The following is a 25,787-nucleotide window of genomic DNA, read 5'->3' as shown; positions in this document are numbered from 1 at the left end:
CTGGGCCAGGTTGATTAATTTACATAAAGTTCTTCTGAGGAATAACACAGTTTCCCCAGAACACCTGCTTACTCTTGATACAAAGTTCACCCGCTACACTGAAGTAACCCTTTAAAGTGTGAGAAATATCCTTATTTACCAGGTATCCCTTAACAATGAAATCTTTCATTACTAACAAATCTGAGTCATTTGCAGTGCCATCCGCCCATTCTGTGTCATCCAGTGCTGCTTTTCACACACAGCTTAAAAGAGCGTAATCACTTTTGTCACCACTATGATCAACAAGTAACCTTCATAAGAAGTCAGCAATGCGATTGCTGAATCGTGGTACATATTCAACTGTAAAATTGAAATTGGACAACCCGTCTGTCCATCGTCTGATCCTGGGAGACAAGTGTTCCATTTTAGCGCACACAAACATCCTTGAAAGTGGAAAATGATCCAATTTGACTGTAAAAGGTAACACCCATAAGAAAAAGTGAAGAACAGCCCAATATACAGCCAATGCCTCTCGCTCTACAACAGAGTAACGTTCCTCTGCCCCTTTCAACAAGCAGGAAGCAAAAGCTATCACCTTCAATTCTCTATCAACCACTTTTGTTAACACTGTTCCAAGACCTTTGATGCTGGCATCTGTCATTAACACTGTTTCCTTGCAAGCATCAAAATGACCCAGCATTGGCAACTTTCCAATCCTGCCTTTTATATTACTAAAAGCTTGATTAGAATCCTACATCCAGTTGAACTGGGACCATTTCTTCAATAAGGTCATTAATAGCATGTACAAACTAGCAAAAATTCAGATTAATTTAGAACAAAACTCTGCTAATCCAAAAAAAACAGTTGATCTTTGTTCTCTGGTATGGGAGCTCCAACAAATGGTATGACCTAAGAAAGTCACTGATGTCACCCTAAACTTGCATTTCTCCTCCTTCGTAACTAAACCAGACTATTGCAACTTTTCTAAAGCCATGCACAATATTTCATCATGTTCCTGTACATCTCGGCTATAAACTAAAATGTCATCTTGGAAAACTAACACCTTGTCTAACCCTTCCAGATCTTTCTTTATAACTCTCTGGAGGCATACCACTGCCAAGGCCAGTCTAAAAGGCACCCTAATTAACCTAAATGCACTCAATGAAGTCATGAATGATGTCAAAGGTCTGAACTCACGAAGTAAAACCTGGTGGTAAGCAGAGGACAAATCCATGACACTAAAAAATGTTCATTCTTTATCCTGGCTAAAGTTTGAGATATTCGGTAATGGTTGTCTGTCAACCCAAATGTGTTTATTCAACTCAACACACATCCTGAATTGTTTCCCAACATCCTTCGGAGCCAATACAATAGGGGCCAACCACTCCATCTCCTCAAAGACTCCATTCTCTTTCAACTTATTGAGTTCCTGTTCCAAAGGACCCAACATAATATGAGTAACTTTCCTCACCTTTGACACACAAGGCACAGCACCATTCTTTAATATAATTTTATGCAAACCCAGATGATCACCAAATAGTGACAGATTTTTATCAGGTAACTCCTGTATTGTTACCAATTGTACTTTTTGATCCGAGTAAGATTCAGGGTTGTCCCATATCCCTTTGATGTCTCCATGCCAGGAGATTGTCCCCACTCTTTGCCACCCAAACCTTTCCCACCATCTCACGATCTGAGAATTGAATTTTCATCACAGTATACCCCCAACATCTATTTTCATGCCGCCATACCCAACTGGATTGATATCCAGTGGCAGTAATGTAATCTTCTTGTTTCAGAACACTGTCTCTCAATTGTTTTTAAACACCAATCATGGTGTAAGGTGAACCTGAATCAGCAAGCACTGAATTATTTCCCCCCCTACAGTAATTTTACACTCTGGCATCTCAATAGGATCAACCATCCCATCACCCCTCACACTGAACACAAACTGCTCCTCTGACTCCAAACAATTCATGCCTTGCAACTTTGTTCCTCTACAAACGAGCATAATAACCTTTTTTCCACACATGTTTTGAAAGTGGCAAATCTCGCAAAACACCCAGGACTGCTAGAAAGGTGTCCTTCACTCCCACAATGGAAATGTTTAATTCCCGAATTCTTAGCATAGTTAAGATTCTCTCCCCGAGAATCTTTTGGTTCAGATTTCTTATCTCTCTCTTTACACTTGGTATCTGAGCTTTTTCACCTTTCTCTCTCTTCACATTTGGCTGACCATTTGACCGCACGAACTGTTACATCTAATGTTTGAGCATCCTTCCCTTTTTCCTCACGCACCCACATAGTAGCATTTTCCATACCCTCAATTATGACTGTAGCATTCTTAAAGTCTGTATTCTTCATTAAGAGCTTCTCTTCTACTGTATTGTTAGCACACCTAACAATCTGATCTCTGACCAGAGTCAGAGAGTTGTGCAAAATCACATGTGCGCTAGTGTTTTCAAAGCTGCAACATAACTGCCAATATTTTTCAGTTTCCCTTGTACTCTCGTAAAAACCTTCTCTCTCTAATACCACATTGATTTGCAAACCAAAATGATTTTCTATCATTATAGACATATCAAACAGATTTGGTCGCCCTCACTCTGTCCCAAAGCAATCTTGTCCAGACTCGTACACGTTTGCCTTCAATCCCATGATTATGTAATATAGCATGTCCGCATACAGCAGAACCCCTCACCTCCCCCCAACAACCTACCACCCCTGAATTGCACGTGAACAGGAATCAAATGTTTTCTTTCATCGCTTACAGTGTAAAATGGGTTCACCTATGTCAGTGAGAAATTGTGGGGGTCGAGACTTATTACAAACAGACATGATTCTACAATGTGTGAGAAGCTCCACTGCCCAAAGTAACTCATTAATAGTTACACTTGAAAAGCATGTTCATGCACTTAAATTCTTAGCAAGATAATTATCCTTATAACAAAATGACTTATGCCCAAATGCCATTTCACAGTCTTTCCCTATGCATGTTACACAAATAAATGTGTGTGCGTCACGAAACAATTATTCACTATGCCAAAGCCAGCAGCACTTCTATCATTAAAAATGGTGTGCACATCACTGTGTAATCTTTACCTGTACAAGTTACAGTGAGTGAAGCTAACATCAAGTCACTAAGCTTGAAAGTTACGGTGTGCAGATCACCGAAATAGTAATAATAGGCAACAGCTTATGTAACCAAAATGGTGTGCAAGTCACCAAACAAATGTATTCCTCAATACTGGTATAACGCTGTGATGCCAAAGAACCTTAAAACATCACACTATGAAAATTCTGATAAGCTGGTGTGCGTATCAACCAACATAAAAATAATAGGCAAGCAATACCTTATTTCATTATCCCCTTCGCTGCCAGGCCTTTTCCCCCTCCTGTGCCAGGCCTTTTTTTGCCTATTTGGGGCAGTTCGCGCTTAGGCCCTCATAACTTTTTGTCCACATAAGCTAACCAAGCCAAATTTGCGTCCCTTTTTTCCAACATCCTAGGGATTCTAGAGGTACCCAGACTTTGTGGGTTCCCCTGAAGGAGGCCAAGAAATTGGCCAAAATACGGTGAAAATTTCACTTTTTTTAAAAAACAATTGAAAAAGTGGCTGCAGAAGGCTTGTGGTTTTTCCCCTGAAAATGGCATCAACAAAGGGTTTGCGGTGCTAAACTCAGCAGCTTCCCAGCTTTCAGGAACAGGCAGACTTGAATCAGAAAACCCAATTTTTCAACACAATTTTGGCATTTTACTGGGACATACCCCATTTTTGCAATTTTTTGTGCTTTCAGCCTCCTTCCAGTCAGTGACAGAAATGGACATGAAACCAATGCTGGATCCCAGAAACCGAAACATTTCTGAAAAGTAGACACAATTCTGAATTCAGCAAGGTGTCATTTGTGTAGATCCTACAAGGGTTTCCTACAGAAAACAACAACTGAAAAAGAAAAATATTGAAATTGAGGTGAAACAAACATAAATGTTTCTCTACGTTTTACTCTGTAACTTTTCCCTGCAATGTCAGATTATCGAAAGAAATATACCGTTACGTCTGCTGGACTCCTCTGGTTGCGGGGATATATAGAGGTTGTAGGTTCATCAAGAACCCAAGGAACCCAGAGCCAATAAATGAGCGGCACCCTGCAGTGCGTTTTCATTCTATACCGGGTATACAGCAATTCATTTGCTGAAATATAAAGAGTAAAAAATAGCTATCAAGAAAACCTTTGTATTTCCAAAAAGGGCACAAGATAAGGTGTTGAGGAGCAGTGGTTATTTGCACATCTCTGAATTCCGGGGTGACCATACTAGCATGTGAATTACAGGGCATTTCTCAAATAGATGTCTTTTTTACACACTCTCTTATATTTGGAAGGAAAAAATGTAGAGAAAGACAAGGGGCAATAACACTTGTTTTGCTAATCTATGTTCCCCCAAGTCTCCCGATAAAAATGATACCTCACTTGTGTGGGTAGGCCTAGCGCCCGCGACAGGAAACGCCCCAAAGCACAACGTTGACACATCCAAATTTTTGGAAGAAAACAGAGGTGTTTTTTGCGAAGTGCCTACCTGTAGATTTTGGCCTCTAGCTCAGCCGGCACCTAGGGAAACCTACCAAACCTGTGCATTTCTGAAAACTAGAGACCTAGGGGAATCCAAGATGGGGTGACTTGCGGGGCTCGGACCAGGTTCTGTTACCCAGAATCCTTTGCAAACCTCAAAATTAGGCTAAAAAAAAAAAAAAAAACACGTTCCTCACATTTCTGTGGCAGAAAGTTCTGGAATCTGAGAGGAGCCACAAATTTCCTTCCACCCAGCGTTCCCCCAAGTCTCCCGATAAAAATGATACCTCACTTATGTGGGTAGGCCTAGCGCCCGCGACAGGAAACGCCCCAAAGCGCAACGTGGACACATCCAAATTTTTGGAAGAAAACAGGAGGTGTTTTTTGCGAAGTGCCTACCTGTAGATTTTGGCCTCTAGCTCAGCCGGCACCTAGGGAAACCTGCCAAACCTGTGCATTTCTGAAAACTAGAGACCTAGGGAAATCCAAGGAGGGGTGACTTGCGGGGCTCGGACCAGGTTCTGTTACCCAGAATCCTTTGCAAACCTCAAAATTTGGCTAAAAAAAAAAAACCACATGTTCCTCACATTTCTGTGGCAGAAAGTTCTGGAATCTGAGAGGAGCCACAAATTTCCTTCCACCCGGCGTTCCCCCAAGTCTCCCGATAAAAATGATACCTCACTTCTGTGGGTAGGCCTAGCGCCCGCGACAGGAAACGCCCCAAAGCGCAACGTGGACACAACATATTTTTTCACAGAAATGGCCTAAAATAAATTTGCCCCCACCCCGGGAGCGACCCTTGCCTACGGGGTCGCTACCCCTGCGTGACATTGGCGCCAAAAAAACAAATCCCCGGTGCCTAGTGGTTTCTGCCCCCTTGGGGGCAGATTGACCTAAAATCGGCCAATCTGCCCCCAGGGGGGCAGAAATGGTCTAAATACAATTTGCCCCCCAGGTGAGCGACCCTTGCCTGATGGGTCGCTCCCCATCTCTAAAAAAAAAAAAATTAAAAAAAATAAAAAAAAAACCACAAAATTAAAATTTGTCCTGGCGCCTAGAGGTTTCTGCCCCCCCTGGGCCTTCCCGAAAACATGCCCCCCCTGGGAGCGACCCTTGCCCAAGGGGTCGCTCCCTTATGACAATATAAAAAAAAATAAAAAAATCCCTGGTGTCTAGTGGGGTTTCAAAAGCCGGATTGCAAGCAATCCGGCTTTTGAAACCCTCGGAGAGACTTAAAAGGGAAGGAAATACATTTCCTTCCCTTTGAAGCCCCTCCGGGCCTCCCCCACGTGATTGAAAGAGAAATGCTGAGCATTTCTCTTTCAATTGCGCTGGAAGCTCTGCTTCCAGCGCGATGGGGGAGGCCCCTGTGACTAATCAGCGCGCGCTGACATCACGGGGGGAGGGGAGGGTAGGGGGGGGCTTGGGGGTGGAAGGGGAAGGTCTTCCCCTTCCATCCCCGGCTTTTGGGGGGGGGGAGGAGGGGGTGCACGGGGCACGCTAGCGCTCCCCCAAGTTCCCCTGTGCCATGGACGAGATGATCTCGTCCAAGGCACAGGGGAACTGTAGCCTTGGGCGAGATCATCTCGTCCAAGGCACAGAACAGGTTAAAATGGTGTGCGCAACACCGGTAATTGTATTCAGTTTTTGATATGCCACGCACCATCCACCATTCCATACTAGGACGATCATCTGAGCTTCAACTCGCATGCACGACTCACAAAACTCTTCTCTGTACCACTAAAACGTAGAACAGTCTAAGCGCCCATATCCAATACATACAAACACTTCTTATTGAATGCAGCCTGCCATATTTATGAAACACGCTCCCATTGGAACACTTCCATGTAGCTCCCCGCATTCCATACTTCGCCTATAACGACGTCAGTGTGTATACACTTTGATGAACAGAACTCCACCTCTCTGTTAAGATGACGTTCGACACACTGTTTAGAAGAGTTATTAGTCTGAATACACTGTGGGACTGCTACACTCACAGCGCAGCTTACAGCTTTATTGAGGGAACTTCCTGGTGAGTTTGCAACCACGTAGAGGTAGGAACGGTGCCTTTGCCACAAAATATATGCACCCAAGTTCTCAATGGGGTTGATGGTTCTGAAGGTCTCTTCCCCGCTAATGTTACATAAAATTGACACTTCCAAATATACTTTGTTTATTCAGGACTTATTAAGTAAGCAGTAGCAGACCATCAACCCTTCTAGGTGGCATCTCAGTCAGGGAATAACTGTCTGCGATTCGAATGTTTGAATCCCCAAGATGTACAGAACTCTATGTGGTCAATGATGACCTAGACAACATTCTACTCAACAGGTAGGCCACAGCAAATACATAATATGTAAATCCTAATTTGTAAACTACTGTGCAGTTGCACTGAGTTGATATTTGTAGTCAAGAGGACGCGGACATTAGCGACGATGGTCGAAGCTCAGCACACTGAAGATACTATCTGCAGTTCTTGGGATTTTAATTACAGAAAGCAGGCTGAACCCCCGCGAGGAAGCTGTACTCACAGATTGAGAGGCCATAGCATACCAAACAGAATGACAGCCTGTACTCTCCAAAGTATTAGCACAGGAGTAAGCTCCCTGCTTGCTTGGTTTCAATAGAAAGTATATGAGTTAACATACACCACATTATTTTTAAAAAAACACACACATCAGAAGTGATACCATGCGTACATACGAGTAAGGCTTTTTTGAAGAAAAATTATTATAATTATAATTTTTTATTCTTAAGCAGGGTTGAACCAGAACACATGAAGGACTGATTCTGGAATGACAAGAGGTCATTACGTTGACTATCCGGAGGAGATAGTACCTCTAGCGAAGAACCACATAGGAACTCTATGTGGTTGGCCTAACTAAATAATCGTGAGAGCGATGTTTTTTTAAACTATACACTGTACTTATTTCCCACATAATGTGCCACTACAACGAAATGCTCCTGTACCCAACCTGGGTTAAAACCCTTTCAAGTGACTTTTGTGACAGTTTACTGTTTTATTTATAATATACTATTCTATTTATTTATTTAATATTTTATTCTAAGACTCACCATTACTGCACGTTTTACTTTCACAAGTTATGTCCTTTATGTGCTTCACATCTGCTACACCTTTTTTGACAATCCTGTGACTAACCTAAAATGTACTTTTATTTACACAGTCTTGTAACTAAGGGTTTCCAATAACATTACACATTTTGTGTGTCTCGATTCTATAACAGATTAAGGGGGTCATTACGACCTCGGCGGTCTTTTCAAAAGACCGCCGAGGCCGCGGGAGACAGAATACCACCATTGCCGGCGGTATTTCTGTCTCCCTATTATGACATTTCCGCTGGGCCAGCGGAAATGTCACATCAACATTGCAGCCGGCTCGTAATAGAGTCGGCGGCAATGCTGATGTGCAGCGGGTGCAGTAGCACCCGTCGCGCATGTCACTGCCCGAAATTCAGGCAGTGAAATGCGCGACGGGGCTATGCATGCGGGACCCTGCACTGCCCATGCCAAGAGCATGGGCAGTGCAGGGGCCCCCAGGGGCACCCCAAGTCCCCTTACCGCCGGCCTTTCCATGGCGGTGTGTACCGCCATGGACAGGCCGGCGGTCGGGGACTCATAATCCCCAGGGCAGCGGTGCTTGCACCGCTGCCCTGGGAATTATGACCGCCAGGCGGAATTCTGGTGGGAAAATGGAGGGGCCGGAGGTATGGCCGTGGCAATTCCGCCACGGTCATAATTGCTGGCGGAAAACCACCGGACTGTTGGCGGTGTTACCGCCAACATACCGCCGGCCACCAGGGTCGTAATGACCCCCTAAGTCTCCAGGATTGCGTATATTACAATTATACAAAACAATTTTCTAATTTGTGTGACAGCAACATCCGACACTAAAACACTGACATAATAGATATTGTTAACCCTGAAGAAGGCAGTCGACCTGATGGGGCATTAGATCATGCTGACATTATAATGGTAGGGTGATAAATGCCTATAGTCCCTGAACATTTTTATTTTAAACCCGTCAGAGGGAACCCATAAATACATCAGATTGGGTATCCTGTCAAGACAGTTTTAACTAGTTTCTGATCCCAAAGTATACATATTTTAAGTCTCTGCGACACTGCTTTATCATTGTACTTGGGAGGGCACTATATTGAAAAGAAGTGAACTTGCTTTAGAATGAAAAAACTACCCTGGTTGAATCAATCTTTTCATATGCTGCACCATCCATGAGGGTGCACTAGAGAAGAGCTCCAGCCGAGGCGAGCATCAAATATAGCAGATACTGATGTAATATTGAGCATTCTGGCAGCGGCTGTAAAATCATAGTGGGATTGACAAAGAGGCTCTTGACCCCGAACTCCACTTTGGAAGCAATCTGCAGGCATTAGGTCAACGGCGCAGAGAGCTTTCGCAGAGGCCCATTGAGAGGCAAGAGCACTTGTGACACCTTCAGACAGAGAAGTGGAGGAGGCAGCCAAAAGAATTTCATGAGCCCTCAGGTGCACAGGAGAGACCTCCATGGGGAGGCGTCTGTGGCCCATGTGGGACATCGGAGGGCAAGGATCAGTGGCCGTGCGGGTCCCCAGCAGCAGTTTGGAGAGTGGCTGCGAAGGCCTCCCGAAGGACAGTGACTACCAGCAAAGAACTGTGGGGAAAGGTGGAGACCACTCGGACCTGGGTAGGTGGAGGAAGTAATGGAGAGACCACTGCCAGGGTGTAGCCCATATGACAGTAAAAAAAAGGGGGGGGCTCCAATACAGCATCTGGCTCGTAAGGACGAAGAAGCAGTGGGCCACGATCAACTGAAATGCCTGCCAGTAGGGGATGGATGTGCGGAGGTTCATGGAGCTGTTACAGAGAGATGACCGGACGGAACTGAGCAAGTCACCAGTAGACAGTAAGTGGATAGAACAGACACCACCACAGTGCTTCTCCCCTCTCCCCCCCCCGCCCGAAATAAAAATAAACTAACCTGCTGAAATAAAGAATGCTAGGAAGGGGACTGATGACCCCACCGCCCTCCCCCCCCCCCTTTACCCACTCCTGGGCCACAAAAGTTAGTGAATTTTAATTCGGCTTGTGGGTTAAGGGCTATCATTCTCCAATGTACGGACCTATGAAAAAATCTCGGACAGGATGGGGCAGCGGAACACACACTGGTATAAAATACAGGAGCCATCAGACAACCGCCTACAGAGGTACTCCAACCTAAACAGGCTTCTAGTCGCCTCCACACAAGAACGGGAGACACAGAAGGGAGATCCCGTAGGAAGAGCACCTAGTAGGCATCCCGGAGAAACTGGAAGACAGGAATGCCAAACAATATGCTGAAAATGTGATTTCAAAACGATCTTACAGCCACATTGGGCCCATGCCGTGGTGGAGAGGGTACACCTTTACCCTTAGGGTGACCCAGACTGGTGTTCGCAAGACTCCTCAATTACAAAGCTCGAGATGCTGTGCTTAAGGGATCAAGACAACAAGGCCAGATCAAGACTGACATCCGAACCATCCCAATTATAGAACTATACTCAAGAAGTACCAGTCCAGTGAAGATCATTCAAGAAGGCACAAGGAAAATTAAAAAACAGTAATCTTCAATACATTACATTATTCCCGGCAAAACGAAAGCCCTCCTGGAAGAGAGATCGTGCTTCTTCACATCCCCAGGAAAGGTCTGGGACTGGCTGGAGGAATAAAGACCGGTGGTTCAGGGGTGACACAGGAATTGAGATAAATGGATGAAATTCCCCCAGATCACTGCTTCTATGAGACAAAGATACAGAGCAACTTCCCATCGCAGGTACGACAAGAACAGAGATAGAATTGGCAGAGACTTAAGGTTAAACCCCTGGACTAGAAACACATGTAGGAGGGTATCACCAAATGTGAAGAGTAACCTTATCCAAGAAGACCTCACACATCAAACACCCCAGAGGGCCCCCAGTTTGTTTTATCATTACTAGAAGTTGAATAGAATAAATGAGTCCAGAGTAACAGACACCTCAAGCATTTTGGGGGGGGGGGGGGGGGAAAGAGTTGGGAACTTGGGAAGGGATAGGGAATTGAAATAGCACCAAGAAGGAGTGGCAGAGAAGGAGACCTCAAACAGATGTTTTAATCAAATATAAGGGCAGGACTTGAATGATGGTGACACAAAAACAGGAATGTGAATCAGTCGTACATACTGTTTTTGTTGATCTGGCTGGATGGTCGACAGGCACGCTGGGGGAACGGTGGTGTGGTTAGGGCAGTGAGCACCTTGAGGTACATAATTAGCACTCATGACCACCATCTTTACAACTCTAACATGGAGCATCTGTGGTATGATGACCCTCGCTAGGAGACACAAGATATACGCCTATCTTAGACCTAGACACATATACATTGCTTGTCTTCAGGAGGCTCGCCTCACCACAGGAGAACTTGCCAAAGTGAATAGGTGTTGAAGTAAACAGGTAAACGGAACCTTCACTGCTTATGTTTGAGGGGTCTTTATCTGGGTAGTCCTCGGAAGTTCCATTTGTGAAAACTAGAGTTTTGACCGATAAAGAAGGTAGTTATGCGATACTAGAATGCACTTTAGGTGCCATTTCTGCTTCTTAGTCTCACTCTATGCCTACAACACCACCCAGGATGCGTTTCTAGACTTGGTTTAACGGACCACGCTGTTAGTCCCCCCAGACTCCAGTGTTCGGTGGAGGCACCTTTAACTGCATACATAACACAGATCTTAATCGCTCAGTACCCCCACTTCCTGGTACCCTAGGTATGCAATCAACTAAACACTTTCAGTTATGGTCCAGGTCTTCTGAGCTTCAAGTTGTCTGGTGCTTAGCGCACCCTGGAGAGGGAGGGGGAGAGGGGAGAGGGAGGAGAGAGAGAGAAAAATACTTCTATTACGCACCGGGACACCAGGTTCACACACATGACTAGATTATTTCTTCTGCATCACAGATTGCTGGCCCCTTATCTGTGATACTTGGGCAGAACACTAACAGATCATAATCTGCTCAAGGTCACGTTTCAATGGTGGGGGGGGAGGGGAGGGCACAAGGGGCATATAAAGACACTGACCATGCACATCTCCACATACTTAGAAGAAAATACAGGATCGGTGGGATCATTTGGGTTTGAATGGGATGCTATGAAAGTATTTACAAGGGGATACCGCATCTCCACGACATGGGGAGTCCAATCCTCTCTTAATTGTAGTGTTTTGGCACTTGAGACACGTATACAAACTATGGAACTAGAGGCAGTGTCTACTCCCGAGGTGCGCCCTCACCTGGCCAACCTGCGGCGCAACGCAGAGAGAAGAGCCTCTGTGATCTGAACCATAAGTCTTCCCTAGCCCGCCAACATGCAGATGACGATAAACTTGGGTATACGCTAGCATGGTTGCTGCAATCAGAAACTCACAAGACCCTGTTGGGTGCCATATGCAATTGCGCAGGCCAGCTGAGAAATACTCAGTAACAGTATTCATGAAGTATTCGCTTATTACTATGAGCAACTGCACTCCTCCCCCAATCCCGCAAGCCCTCCTTGATACAGTTGCAAGATGACCTGCAAGTGATGCCACTTCCCCAACTGACTCCGCTGCAACTGTTAGACCTAGAACAACCCCTACAGATAGAGGAAATCAATCCGTCAGATGGATTGCAACAAGACCTCAGGTATGGACGGGTTCCCTGTAGAGTACTTTGCCACCTTTAAAACTACCCTAGCTCCTTGTCTACTAGAGGTATATCGAGAAGCGCATCAACAAGCTGTTGTATCATGCTCTCTGCACGAGGCCTTTATAGTGGTACTCCTAAAACCGGATAAAGACCCTCTTGAAGCTTAAACAGACACTGAGTGGTGGGAGGGGTTATTTTTTTGGGGGCCTCACTCACCTAGTGTGGGGGTCCAAACAGGATATAGACAGAAAAAAATATGTTGTGAACATTTTGGTGGTGGCTCCATTGCCCTAGGACCACCACAGGCTGCGGTATGAGCGAAAATGTTTTGTAGAAGTAATGCCTTGCAAAGCATTATGGGTTTTCTCAAGTGCAGTGAATATTGTAGTATCTGCTCTCCCGCTGTGCCAGGAGAGCCGCTTTCACTTTGAGAATTTCTGTTTTACATAAAGCATTCACGAATTTTAAGTGTTTAAGGGGAGAGCCACAAGAAATGACTCCGATTAGGTCACTGTAAACATGTGACCAGCGCTCCAGTACCGCAGATCGAATTCACACTGTTGTACCTATTCGCGCTGTGAGCAACTTGCCTGGCACGCAGCACAAATGGGAGACAAAAAAGAAATAGTTTGCCCACGCTGTAGTAGATCGGCAATAGGGCAATAATCCATGTAATAGGGGCAGTCTTCAATGCGTGACAAAAATAGCCTCAAAGCGGGACAAACGTAAAGCCAATGACATCAAGTGATTTTTGAAAGGCTAGCCCACGAACAAAAGAAAGTGATGGGTGTGACATGGGTTGGGAATAAAGCCAACAATACTTACAACAGGTCAAAGTGCTTGTGCTCGACCTAAAAATAACTAATTAGAAATAAGACCTATTTAAATTTATTAATCCCACAAAAGTGCCAATCTGGCTTGCCATCTAAAACAAAAAAAGCAAGTCCTCTTATGAACTAGACTCCAGTTTTTCTGTGGGAAGCACAACAGACTGGGATTTCAGGCATTTCATGGAATAGTCACATAATGATTCGGCTTCAAGAAAATCCATATGCTAATGTTAGCACTGATAGCAACCTCAACAGTTGTGGTAATATACGCTTTTATAGTGCAGCTATCTCCTTTCACACCAAAAGGACAAAACTATTCAAAATTCTTCCGGCATTGCAGACTTGTTGCCACATCCTTAATGTTTTTTCCCAAAAAAAAAAAGGGTCAGGTAAGAGCGCATTACAATGTCAAACATACCCTAAAGGCTTAGAAATACACTTTTAACCTTTTTAAGCCACTGAAGGAAATATTTTGATCACAGACCAACAAAACATTAGCAGAACAACAAGCCCACCGTGTTGAAAGAGTTGAATACTTTGTAGTCTGTTTAAGTCTACAGTGGTGAAAAACAGTTAAATACTTTATCTGTTTAAAAGGAAAAAATATATCTTCCGCTAAATGAAAAGCATAGTTGGAAAATGAGTATTGGTACTGTGACTAGCATATTTGCATTAGTAAATGTATTGTAATTTTTGTTCCTGCCAATTTTGCGTTTGCCAAAGTTTTAAAACATTATCATATGCATAAGAGCAGGTTGCAAAGCAAACATTATTATTATTTAATGACACTAATAAAAATGCCTATTTGGCATCAGGAAGGTTAATAACTAATCAAACCTCTGGCACATTAAAAAGTAATTCAGATAGCAAAATAAACGTACGCTAATATCTAGTGGCCTTTATAGCACAAAAAGACACTAGGAAAACATACATAAAAGTAAAAAACAGTCTCTCGTATGCCTGTCATGTGAAATATAATGCAGCACACGTTTCTACTAACTACACTGCTCTGTGCTGGCAGGGCACCTCATTCTCAAACACAAACTTTGTTTTGTGGAAAAAAACATTGTTATAGGACCCATTTGTCCAGCTTGCTGGAAGCAGCCTAAGAATACAACTTGCAGAGTGCATAACATCATCAAATGAAAGCTCAAGACTGGATTCATATACTGCTCCATACATAAAACCATTTAGCAACTGGAAACATTTGGCCAACATTAGGGAACACTGTGTGGCTTTCTATGTAAATTATTCAATTACAGCTCAATATGTTTCAGTATGTCCTAAATGGACCATACTGGTACATTGTTTCAACTTGTGAACATATTACAAAATGGAACTAAATGCCAGGGTCTTTGTAATTAAACAAGTTACTGAACTATGCCTTTCAGCGTGCTCAAAAGCACATAAATGCTACGCTTTACACCAAAAAAAAATTAATTGCTAAAAATGTTAGCAACGTTAGCAATAACAAGAAGTGAAAAAATAACCGTGGACATTAATGCGATTTTATAGCATATTACAAATTCTTAACAGTGACCCAAAACAGTCGGTTTCAAACATAAATAAACACATTGTGCCATAAATTACATACAAAACCACAAACCAATTTCAGCCATAAGTAAATAAATTAAAAACCACAAAACAGTCATAATACCAACTAAGCACTTTAAACATATTGGCAATAACAAACAGCAGGCACATAACCCTGAATATTACTGCGATTTTGTAGCATGTTACATGTTCTAAACAGTGACCCAAAACAATCTGAAAAATAGTTTCTGCAAAAACACTTAAACACTCTGGCTGGAACCATGCAGTCTATGCATTAACTACCAACTAAAAGGGGGGCAAAAATAAACATTAACCAGTAGAAAGCAAGCTTTTTCAAATGACAATGCAAGTTACCAATAAAAAGCCAAGAGGCCAACTATAAGCCCATACACTGAATACAGCATGTCGAGAGACTGCGCATACACGCTGCCTAGGGGCGACCTGAAAAAGGGAGGGAAGCATGGGGAAATGACGATCCTAGCTTCTCCTGGATGGAAAACGTGGGCGAGGCCAAACAACAAATGAATGAACTGAAAAATCAGTCCTCAGTGGTTAGGAACGCATTCAATGGTTCAACTTCCTGCTTTATTTTAATTTAGTGATAAGCAAGTGTCAAATTAAACTTTAGACGTATTTACCATCATTCACCATCTTGTTCATATTTGCCAACTGGAAGCTGTCCATAACTATATTCTGTCTAAGACTCCATAAATACACAGTCTTAATTTCCTGTCTGCTTTTTTTGTTATTACAACAGGTGAAACCCACACCGCCGCCTCGACAAGCCAATCACACCTTGATGAATCATTTTAACTAACACGTTCTTGATCTTTTACGATTTTAAATATCGTTTTAGCCTCGTATCTGACTAGTGTCACACTTTCCTAGCTTATGCATGTACTCCTTATGCAGTCTTAACAGTTTTTCAAACACTGATTTGGCATCCCGTACAATTTCAATGTTAAAGTCCTCAAACAGCAGGACCTTATTTGCATTGGAGTTAATTATGTGCAGATCATAATGGTACCTCATCTCCAAACAGGCAGACAGGCATTGACTACCTACATTTCCCCCCTAGCATTCCATTCTTTAAAGGTTGTCAGCCAACATGTATACATTATGTGCAGGTCATACTGGTGCCTCCACTCCAAACTGGCAATCCAACTTTGACCACATAACATTTAGAGAAAGGAGGAGAAAAAGTGTGACAGCCAACATGTATCCAATTACAGCTTAGCACTCTAGTTGAGAATAATGGTTATTGTGTGGAATAATGGTGTACAAATAATGGTGTAAATTGCACCACAAACCACCATCAAGGCCAATCTCTTCCCGGTTCATTACAAAGGTAGCCATATCTAAACAGGGATGTGTAATTCCTATTGCCCAATGCCCAGGACATATTGTTTGGAGTCAAGGGCAACACGTTTTCATGTTTATTTTGTCCTTGGGACAAGTAGGCCCAACCACCTGCAGCACAAACCCTCTGGCTGCCAGTTATCAGAAAACTGAAGTGTCTGCGGTTGATGTAATGTGTGTCCATTCAAAATGCTGTTCAAACTTGTATTTATTGTTCATTAATAAAAAGCCTTTATTATTAGGGTGAGCGCTGTAAATAAACGTTTTAAGGTCACACAGCACTACTGGAAGTGATTCCAGTAATAAAATAAAAATGTTTTTAAATTTTTTTTTAAAAAAGTACAAATGTTTGAAAAGTTTAACAATATGAGGCTAAGTATAATGCTCCCAGGACGCTTTGATTAAATGTAAATGTTTGCAGAAACTTGTAAGTAAGAGTTATGATTCTTTCCTTTCAAAATGTTCAGAAAAAAATGCAGGTAGGAAATTTTAGGTGCTATTTCTTTGAAGCGTCACTAGTAAAACATGTTGATGCATGCTAGTATTTCCCAAAAATATTCCTCAAGGAAGCTCCATGTTCTTCACAGGAGGGCCCCCTCCAGTTTCATTACACCACTGACTGCCACAGTAGTACCTGGCACAACTGCAAAACTACTTTGTGTGCCACTATGCTCCTTGTGGAACAGCGAATGTGATCACTCACAGTAAAGCCAGACGATAGAGCGAGAAATAGAAGTTTAATAAAAACAAAATGTCTTTGTTAAAGCCAGTCCTAATTAGGGACCCTATGCTTAAAGAAAGTCACAAAAGTGCACCCATGGTATACATCTTTGAATTAGTGGCTTTTGTGAATTCACAAGAACTTATAGAAGTAGATCAGGAAATCAAACTCCCAGAAAATATTTGTGAACTGTATTTTAGCACCAGCAAATATCCATGTGTAGATTTACTCATGTGAAAATGTATTGAGCATTTACAAGTTCACTTTCCCTCCAACCACTTTTTTCCCAACCCTGAAAGAACTTCTACTTCTGCCATTGTCAGGAGTACATTTCCAACCTTTCTCATAATGGGAAAAGATTAGAGAAGAGCTGGTGAAAATCCTTAAAACATGCAAGTTAGTAGGTTTGCATACTTAAAGGCATTCCAGCCCTGGAACTAATGCTTACTGATTCCTCCAGCCCAGTATGTTGATCCACGGAAAGGTGGCAAAATAAGAAAACTGCTATAGTAGGGATTGATACTGCAAGCCTTACTATAGTATATAGTAGTAGCCCTGGCATAATCAGAGAGGCTATTATCAGAGCTCTCACATAAGGAGATAGCTGTCATAATTCGTCGTAGCACTACATGGCACCAAGGAGACAAGCATATTTGATTTTCTTACAGTACAAGTAGATTTCATAAGCAACCTGTCCCATTGACAAGTAGATATTTTAGTAAATTCCACACCTTCTACTTAGATCACCATCTGCCTCTTCTACACTCAAAATTCCTTCTACACCCTCCGACATCTCACTGATAGCAACACTGTTGTACATACCCTCTTTCATTACACATCCTGAAAAAATGTCCCTTGCTCCTCCTCATCTGGTTTGTTAATTAAAAGCATATTAGCTCTTCAATACAGAATTAAAGTATCTAATGCCCTATATGCCACGCAACTTAGAAGAAGACCCCACAATGTATTAATATGCTTGGACTCTTCAGTCCTGTACTACCCTTCTTGTCCAAGGCATTTATCTCAGCTTGTCACAGAATCAGTCAACTGCTGCACTACTATTCCTTCTTTCTAGGCTCTCTCTTGCTTCCATATATTCAAACAACATTCAACAATCTTTGCAATTTCAGTATCCCCCTTTAGTGTACCTAGCTGCTCACCATCTTTGTTGCCCGTGCATTGCACAATTCTAACAAAATGCCTGGCTTGGTGTGGTCATCACCACAGTTTCCTTTATTTTTCTGCTGGTTTCTGGACTCTGTATAATGGGACACTGTTGCCAGGGTCCAGAGTATGTGCTCTGATCCCTAAAGAAATGTGGTATTAGTATACGCCCAATTGGCATATTTGAATTACTTACAAGTACCTAGTATGTGGTACGAAATGTGGTGGCACATATTGTGCCACCACTAAGCTGACAATAAAGATATGACTGAAGGCTCATTACCAGTAACCTGTTCTGCCAGCCCCTTTCTTTAAAGGATGTCTACCTGGTCACTGGCAGATGTAGCTCACACCTGGGCCTGCCTCTATTTTGTCTAACTAGCCAGCCAGGCACCAATCCCAGCAAAATAAGGGTTACCCCTGGGACCTGTCCAAAACAGCAACAGGGAAGGGTTTGTTTGTTTCCCTGACCACTTCTCTAGAATGGGTACAGGAGCTCTGCACAGGAAGGAAAGGTCCAGCTATCTTGGTTTTAAGTAGAGAGCAGCACTGTGGGATTGTCTGCAGTAGGTCACTGTTGGGCCTGGCCTTCTCTCGTTGCTGCCTTTAAGGCTCTGTGCACTGCCAGCCAGTGCTAAAGTGCTTGAGCTCTCTCCACAAAACATAGTAAAATTGGCAGGTACCCAATTGGCATATTTAATTTACCTGTAACCTCCTATTAATATAGTTCTACATGTACCCAGGGCCTCTAAATTAAATCCTGCTAGTGGGCCTGCAGCACTCACTGTGCCACCCACTTAAGTAGCCCCTTAAACATGCCTCAGGCCTGCCATTGCAGAGCTTGTCTGTGCAGTTTTAAATGGACAATTCAACCTGGCAAACTAAACCTTTTTGCGAGGCTCAAACCTTCCTTTTTAACATGTGTAATCCCCCGGGTAGGCCCTGGACAGCCCAGAGGGCAGGGTGCAGTGAATTTAAAAAGTTGGACATGTACTTTTAAATTTCATAGGTCCTGATAGTGAAAACCTCTCAAATTTGTTTTTGTGTATTCATACTAGACAGCCACACACAGAGCTTAGGTGTGCCTGGATGGGCCACCACTGACAGGATGGGAGGATGAAGCCACACACAGTCATACCTACACCTGAATGGGTTGTGTCCTGCCTTCACACAAAGGATTGTAGACCCCCCTGGAGGTAGTCTGGAGACAGGAAACCTGAGCACTTCAAAAGGGAGTCCTCTAAAAGCTTCTCCCACTTCATATAAATATTGGACCTCAGGCACAAACTCTACAGTGCACTTTTGGATCTGTAGAAGCCTGCCAAGAAGGACTGCTACTCTGTTGGGCTGACCTGCTGCCCACCTGACTGGGTGAGGTCTGGAAAATGTACCCAGGATCCCTAGAGTGACTCCGAGGGCTAGACTCTTGTAAACAACCTTGCATCGCAGCTCCTCTGGACCATTACTCTGAGACATCTCCACACCCAGGCCTCATCACAAAAGTGAGGCATCCTTGACACAAGACCGCCACTATACTCCGCAACCCAGATTTACACTACTCGTGTTCAGCTGACCTATCTGGGCCCCTGTAACAAGCACGCACTCCACTGCAGTCAGCATGAACTTGTGACTATCCCGGTCCAGCGCGACCAGATAACCACAGTTGGTGCTTTGGCACGATATTAATTGAACTCTTTAAACCTGCATAGCTCCAGTTCTACTGATCTACTTGTCATTTTGGTCCAGCTTACTCTTTTTCCAATTTGGTGTGGGATGTTCCTGGTGTGGTGTTTTCACTTTCACTGTTTGAAGTGCTGCATAAATAATTTACACATTGCCTCCAAGTTAATCCTGACTGCTCTGTGCCACCTACCAGAGGGTTGAGCACAGGATAACATGGGCTCACTTTTGACTTCACCCTGACAAGGATTGTGGTTGCTGCTCGAGAAGGGCATCAAACCAGTAACCCAATTTCCAACAGGCACACAGCAATTGCTGCAAAAAGTAGCAAGGGCCATGCCCCCAGGACCTTTTTCTCCATTTGTCAGGGAGGGGCCAGGAGTCAGTCCATTCCACAGACTAGTGCCAGACAAATGTGGCACCCCGGAGCAACGTCTTCAGAAGACCTCTACAACTGTGGAAGACACAAGATAGACTGCATCTGCTGCTATAACCTGTGATGAGAACCCTAAGGGCTGGACATGCTCCCACTTGTACCAAGGATTGAAAAGTGGACTCCAAGGGACTAACTTGCCAAGCCAATCCACCAAGGGCGCATAGCCTGGAAGCCTGACTTCATCGAAGCTCTTGCTATGTTCTTCTCTGTGGAACCAAATACAATCAAGCAGGCCTGACACTGACTGGCAGCAGACAATGGTGAACCATCTTCAGCTATAGCCTGCAGCCTTGCCTCACTGAAGGAATCAGTGTTTCAGAAAAGAGTGTAAGTCTGAAGACAGATTTTCACCAGCTCTGAGACCCAGCAGCACCCGATAGATGCTGACGACTTCATGTGCACGAGCTTTGGACTTTTCAAATTCAGAATATTTCTTGCCTTCTTCGACAGCTTCACTGCAACCATGCCCTTCATCAAAGAACTTGTTTTCGGATCCAGACTATAATCTTGCCCTGCTGAGGACTTTACTTTCTCAGAAATTGTCTAAGTCTGAAGGTAACTCTTGTCCAGGACCTGCCTGGGCCTTGTATCTAATCTGCACTCCATCGAGGATGGCTACAAACTTTACCTTTGGACCAGTCTAGTGTGACCGGTTGCCTGTGGTCTGCTCTTTGGCTGTAAAATTTGATTCAGAAACTTTGAAAATTCTTATCACTGGTTCCCCATATTGGACTTTTGTCATACTGGTGTCATTTTGCTCATTAAAATACTCTCTATTTATATAAATAAATGTGTATTCTGTTTCAACTATTTAATGTGTTGGTACTTATAAATGCTTTACACATTTGATTAAGTTAAGCCTGTAAACTCTGCGCCATAGCTACCCGAGTTGAGCTTAGGCTTAAATTACTAAAACCTTTACTGGGCTTTACAAGAACAGCGCCATTATTACTTGTGGTGGACTACCACCCACCTCAACGAATAATGCACTTTCTCGCAGAGATCAATTGATTATTTTTTTATCAATTTATATTGACTCTTAATCAATAGCTTCCTTCACCTCCCTGCAAATTCATTCAGTGTCATTAAGTTTTGGGGGTTGAGAGTAAAACCTGTGACAATTCTTAGCCACATTGACAGATTGTGCAAATCTGTTTCCAGGAACTTTTATTTCCTTCTGAAAATCTGAAACTCCATTGCGTTGTTAAACTCATGCCATTAAAAGATATTGGAAACTATGTTGGCCATAAGGGCAGGTATTCAATAAGCACACCCCAGTCAGTTTAAGCACCATTGTGTTAGAGCACAACTAAGTTGCTCCTCTCCCAGGCTTCCTCTCCTTTCAAAGTCTTGTGCACCGCTATATGCTCATGCCATGCCTTGCATTTGATACCTCATGTAACACAAGTGCACTTCCCATCAGCATGCTCACATTGAGGATGGCAGTTGGCCTTAAGTCAGGGGTCTTCAAACTGAGGGGTAGTCCCTCTTAGGGGTGGGGGCTCCAAATGATTCCGGGGGGTGGGAGAGGTACCAGGCTCTGGCAAAGAGAAGTATTATGCTGATAACGGGGCTTTGTTTTAAGCTGAACAAAAACGAGCAGCAGTAAACTGTGCTATAATGGGCCATCACTAACATGTTTTGCCATTTATATTCAAGCTGGGAGTATGTGTCAAAAGGGAAGGGATTCCAAACACTCTCCATCAGGCCTCTCAAAATCATAAAAATGTTACTAGGCCTGCAGATCAAGTAGCTTCAATAATCTACTCGACCTAACTAATGTATTTGACCCAGAAACAGGTCTCAAATTGTGAGATGCTAGGCAGATATTGTATTTTACAGTCATCTTTTTCTTCATTATTACGAGTGCACCTTCAAATATGTGAGTTCAGCATTTCTGGTGTAAAAAAAAAAAAAAAAAACCTCTTATTTGATTAAATACACTAAACGTTTGCCCCATGTGTAATACGTCTATCACACATATAGGGTACACATAATCCATGCAGGACTTGCCTCTTGGTTTACTAATAGCTTTGCCATCAGGGCAGGAGTGTTTCTCAGTTTATGTTTAAACAATCACTTTAAATAAATATCTTACTAAAGCATGATGTGGTAGCGCACTGTCATTTACAGACAATACATTTACAAGAAATCTCCAAAAACCTTCCCACTAACTTGCAGCTCTACTGAAAACTATATAGTATATTAACAATAATCTGTGAAAACTGGGTTTCAGAAAACATTTATCAATCCGCACATCACCAAGTAAAGTGTTCTGACTTTTTTCATCCTATTAAAATATTTTTTTCATCACACAGAAGTACAAAGAAATGGTATTTCGCAGCTACTGAAATATATTTTGAAATGTGTTGCAAAATTGACTTAGTTATATAAATCTTGTGTGTTACAAAAAACCTGATACCAAAAGCCTTTCATTTCACACAGATCAGACAGTTCACCTTACAAAATCCTGGAACTCTGCAGTCACAAGGTAAAGAATTTGCATAGCAAGACAACAAACTGACTATTTACCTCTGCCTCTGAACACAGAGCAAATGTGACAAGAATAAGATTTAAAGACATCTTAATTGATAATTCAGTTTGACTAAACAGAATACCTCTTCTTTGTCCACTCGCCAGAAGGGTCGAGTGGAATCTAAAAATAGCTCGACCTCATAAAATAAAACTCGCCATAGCGAGTGGTCCAGTAGATTTTTCAAGCCCTGTTCATAATCCCCACCATCACTTCTAATAATCACACTACGATTAGTAAGGCCTGCCTCACCAGAATAGTATGTTTGGCATCATGTATTTGATTGCATTTTTAAAACAGTAACAGAACTTTAGAGCAATGTTTAAATAAGTCTAGACATATGTAAACACTTGCAATTTAATACAATAACTGTGAAAAATTGAGGGGGGCCCAATTTTTTGTCACGGGGAAGGGGGCATAAAAAGTTTAAAGACCACTGCCATAAGTGAACTTGCCACCCAGAGGGATAAAGCCAAAAGTACAGGAAACATGCTGTAAGAAATTATGTTCTTATTTCAGAGGGGTGAGAGCCCTCTCAAATAATAGACACAAACATTGTCAGGGTCAATCACAGAAGTCTTGAAATAAATCTGTGCTTAACCTTCTGGTCGCCTGGCACAAAAGCAGTCAGGTTTAACTTAGAGGCAATGTGTAAAGTAGTCATGCAGCACTCAATCAGTAATAAAGTGAAAACATAAAGCATGAAAAAAATCCAAGATTATGTCACTGAATAACAATTCAAACCACCAGAACCAAAGATTTAGGTTTTTTAAATTGTAGGTGAAAATAGCACAAAAAAAAAAAGCACAAAGCACCACCCATGGGTATATAGCACTCTGAACTGGGGAAAAGTCACAAGTTCAGGCATATAGTGATGGAGCTCGGGTTGGATACAGGGACCCGGTTTTTCCCAGTGAAGAGTTATCTTTCAAGTCCAGGTGAGGAGCTGCTGTTCGCGTCAGCGAGGGTCAAAAGGAGGCAGTTGTCGGTATGAGGAACAGGTCAGGCATCGTTGAAGTCACTGCTGGGCACAAATATCCAGTTGTTGCTGGAGCTTCGTGTTGGCAGTCAACACCGCCTGCAGATGTCAGCGCGATGAGCAGGGCCCGTGGAGTTTCGTGCTGGGGGGTCATCTTTTGACACGAAGAGGTCACTTCACGGTTAGCAGGAGCTAAGAACACCTGTATCTTGACCTTGGTGTCATGAGGAGTACACTTTGATGCCAACTAAAGATCTAGGACCCCTTCCTTAGGGGGTGATCAGAATTCACTTCAGCAGCAGGGCTCAGGAGATGCAGATGGTGCTGGTCAATTGCAGGGGGAACATCTAGAAGCCTGTTGTGTACCTGTAGCTCAAACAGGAGGTCAGCCAACTGACCCTTGGAGCCACTTCTGGGGAGACTGTTCAAGGCAAGCAGGTCCAGGCTACATCTTTAGACACCAGGACTGTCCTCCTTCTGAATCTTACACAGCTTCAGGCCAATTTTAACCAAGTTTTAGGGAGATAACACATACAATGGGTTATTGCTGCACTCTACTGGTTAACTGCATCTGCCACACTTTATACATAAGGTGCTCTGTCCGCTTACTGCAATACGAGTTTGTTTTCGCTCATCTATGTTGAGACGTCTTCTGCTGAGATTCTGGCCTCACACCCCCAAAAGCAAGATATGACCACCGAACTAAGTAATAAAAGTAGACAGGAGCTTTGAAGCATCCTTCTACTCATGTGATGCCCTGTTGACCAGCCCACTCCTTACTGACCACAATAAAACCTTTAAATCAGTTCTATATGACATCAGAACCCAGGGAGGTTCAACCACAAATTAAGACTACATCGTTAACCCTTTATATCTCTATTTACCAAACACATCTACTGCTACTCTTTAACCCATAATGTAGGAATATGTGTACCTAGTTTTCATGCTTAACTAGTAGCGAAAGTGTGTCAAACAATTCATGTACGCAAGTATCCCACATAAGATCACTGCAAACATAGCATATACACCAACGCTTAAAGCCTGGCTGCTACAACTAAAACCTTCAGCAAAATTGGACCAGTTGCCGTAGTTTAAAGTATACCATTACTTCTACCTAAGCTACTATAAAATAAAACATGCTCATTTCAGTCATGAAAATAAACTGTTATTATTGTAATGATCCTACTACTCAATAACTTTTTGCTTTATTTGGCCACACCTCTGACTACTCCATGGTAACCTTCCTTGATAAATCATCAAAGGCAAGCTACGTCCCCTAGCGCACACACCGCTCCAGGGAACTCATCTTCTGTCCCGTGTTTCCCGTACCTGATCCCTCCTTGGATATCTCGGGTCCCAAGCATCCCGTGCACACTGAATGCAAGCAGGGCAGCAGGCGCGGCTGCTGCGGGCGGCCCTTGCACACACCGCAGTTCTCCAGAAACTGCAGGTCGGGGACCTCGGAGCGCCGCTCCCTAGGGGACCCTGCCGCTGCTGTCTGTGCCATGCTTCCTACTAAACCGGCGCTGCACCCTCCTCCAACTTGGGCTGGCCTTCACGCTGTCTGGGGGATGGCGGGAAAGAACAAAAGCTCCACAGCTTAACGGTTACAGCAGCGCGTTGTACCCGCAGGACGCTAGGAGAAGAAATTCAGCGCATGCGCTCACAGACACCTGACGCGTGTTACCCAACGCGACAGCGAGAGGAATATCGCGTTAAAAACGAAAGCGACAACGCTTTGGATCTCCGGAAACTGTCCAATCACTGGCGCGAAATGGGCGTGGCCCTTGGAGTTGTCAAAGGGGTTTCTTGATGGGGAGGTGGACTAGGAGTGACCCCATAACACGCGTGCGCCGTATGGCTCGTTACAGGGATTACAGAAAGAACTAGAGTGCGAACTTCGAAAGGAAATTTGACAGCAGCGGAAGATGAGGGGACTTCACTTTTCTATGGAGCAGGACTACTTTCCAGAGTTTGTGAGTGAAAATGAAAAAATTCCTAGCTTTCGTGGATGAAACTTTAAATTCTATTAAGGACACTGAGGCGAGGATTATGCAGTCCTTTCTTCACTTTATTACAAACAGCAAGTTCAAAGTTCAAAACATAGCCAAGAACAATAAAACTTCAAATCCCATGATGCCCACATATAACCATGGCAACCTATAAACCAATCCACTGTCCATAATAGAGTGCCTATAAGTAGCTGAGGGGCACAGTCCTCCCTCTTCTTCACTGAAGGAAGTTAAGAACTCACGATTTCAGTCACCTTTAGAATCAT

General features: G+C 43.3%; 1 protein-coding gene across 1 annotated transcript in view; it reads right to left on the bottom strand.

The window, feature by feature from the left end:
- The window catches only part of TRIM28 (tripartite motif containing 28), a 373,881-nt gene extending 348,535 nt beyond the window's left edge, over positions 1-25,346 (bottom strand). The window contains exon 1 of the mRNA XM_069200493.1: positions 24,839-25,346. Within this exon, the coding sequence (XP_069056594.1) occupies positions 24,839-25,016 (178 nt within the window). The 5' untranslated portion in view covers positions 25,017-25,346. The remainder of the gene's footprint in view (positions 1-24,838) is intronic.
- Positions 25,347-25,787: the final 441 nt, after the last annotated feature.

This window comes from Pleurodeles waltl, chromosome 7 (assembly GCF_031143425.1).
Source record: "Pleurodeles waltl isolate 20211129_DDA chromosome 7, aPleWal1.hap1.20221129, whole genome shotgun sequence".
Lineage (NCBI taxonomy): Eukaryota > Metazoa > Chordata > Amphibia > Caudata > Salamandridae > Pleurodeles > Pleurodeles waltl.
Note: the sequence above shows the minus strand (reverse complement) of the source record. Positions and strands in the feature narration are given on the sequence as shown.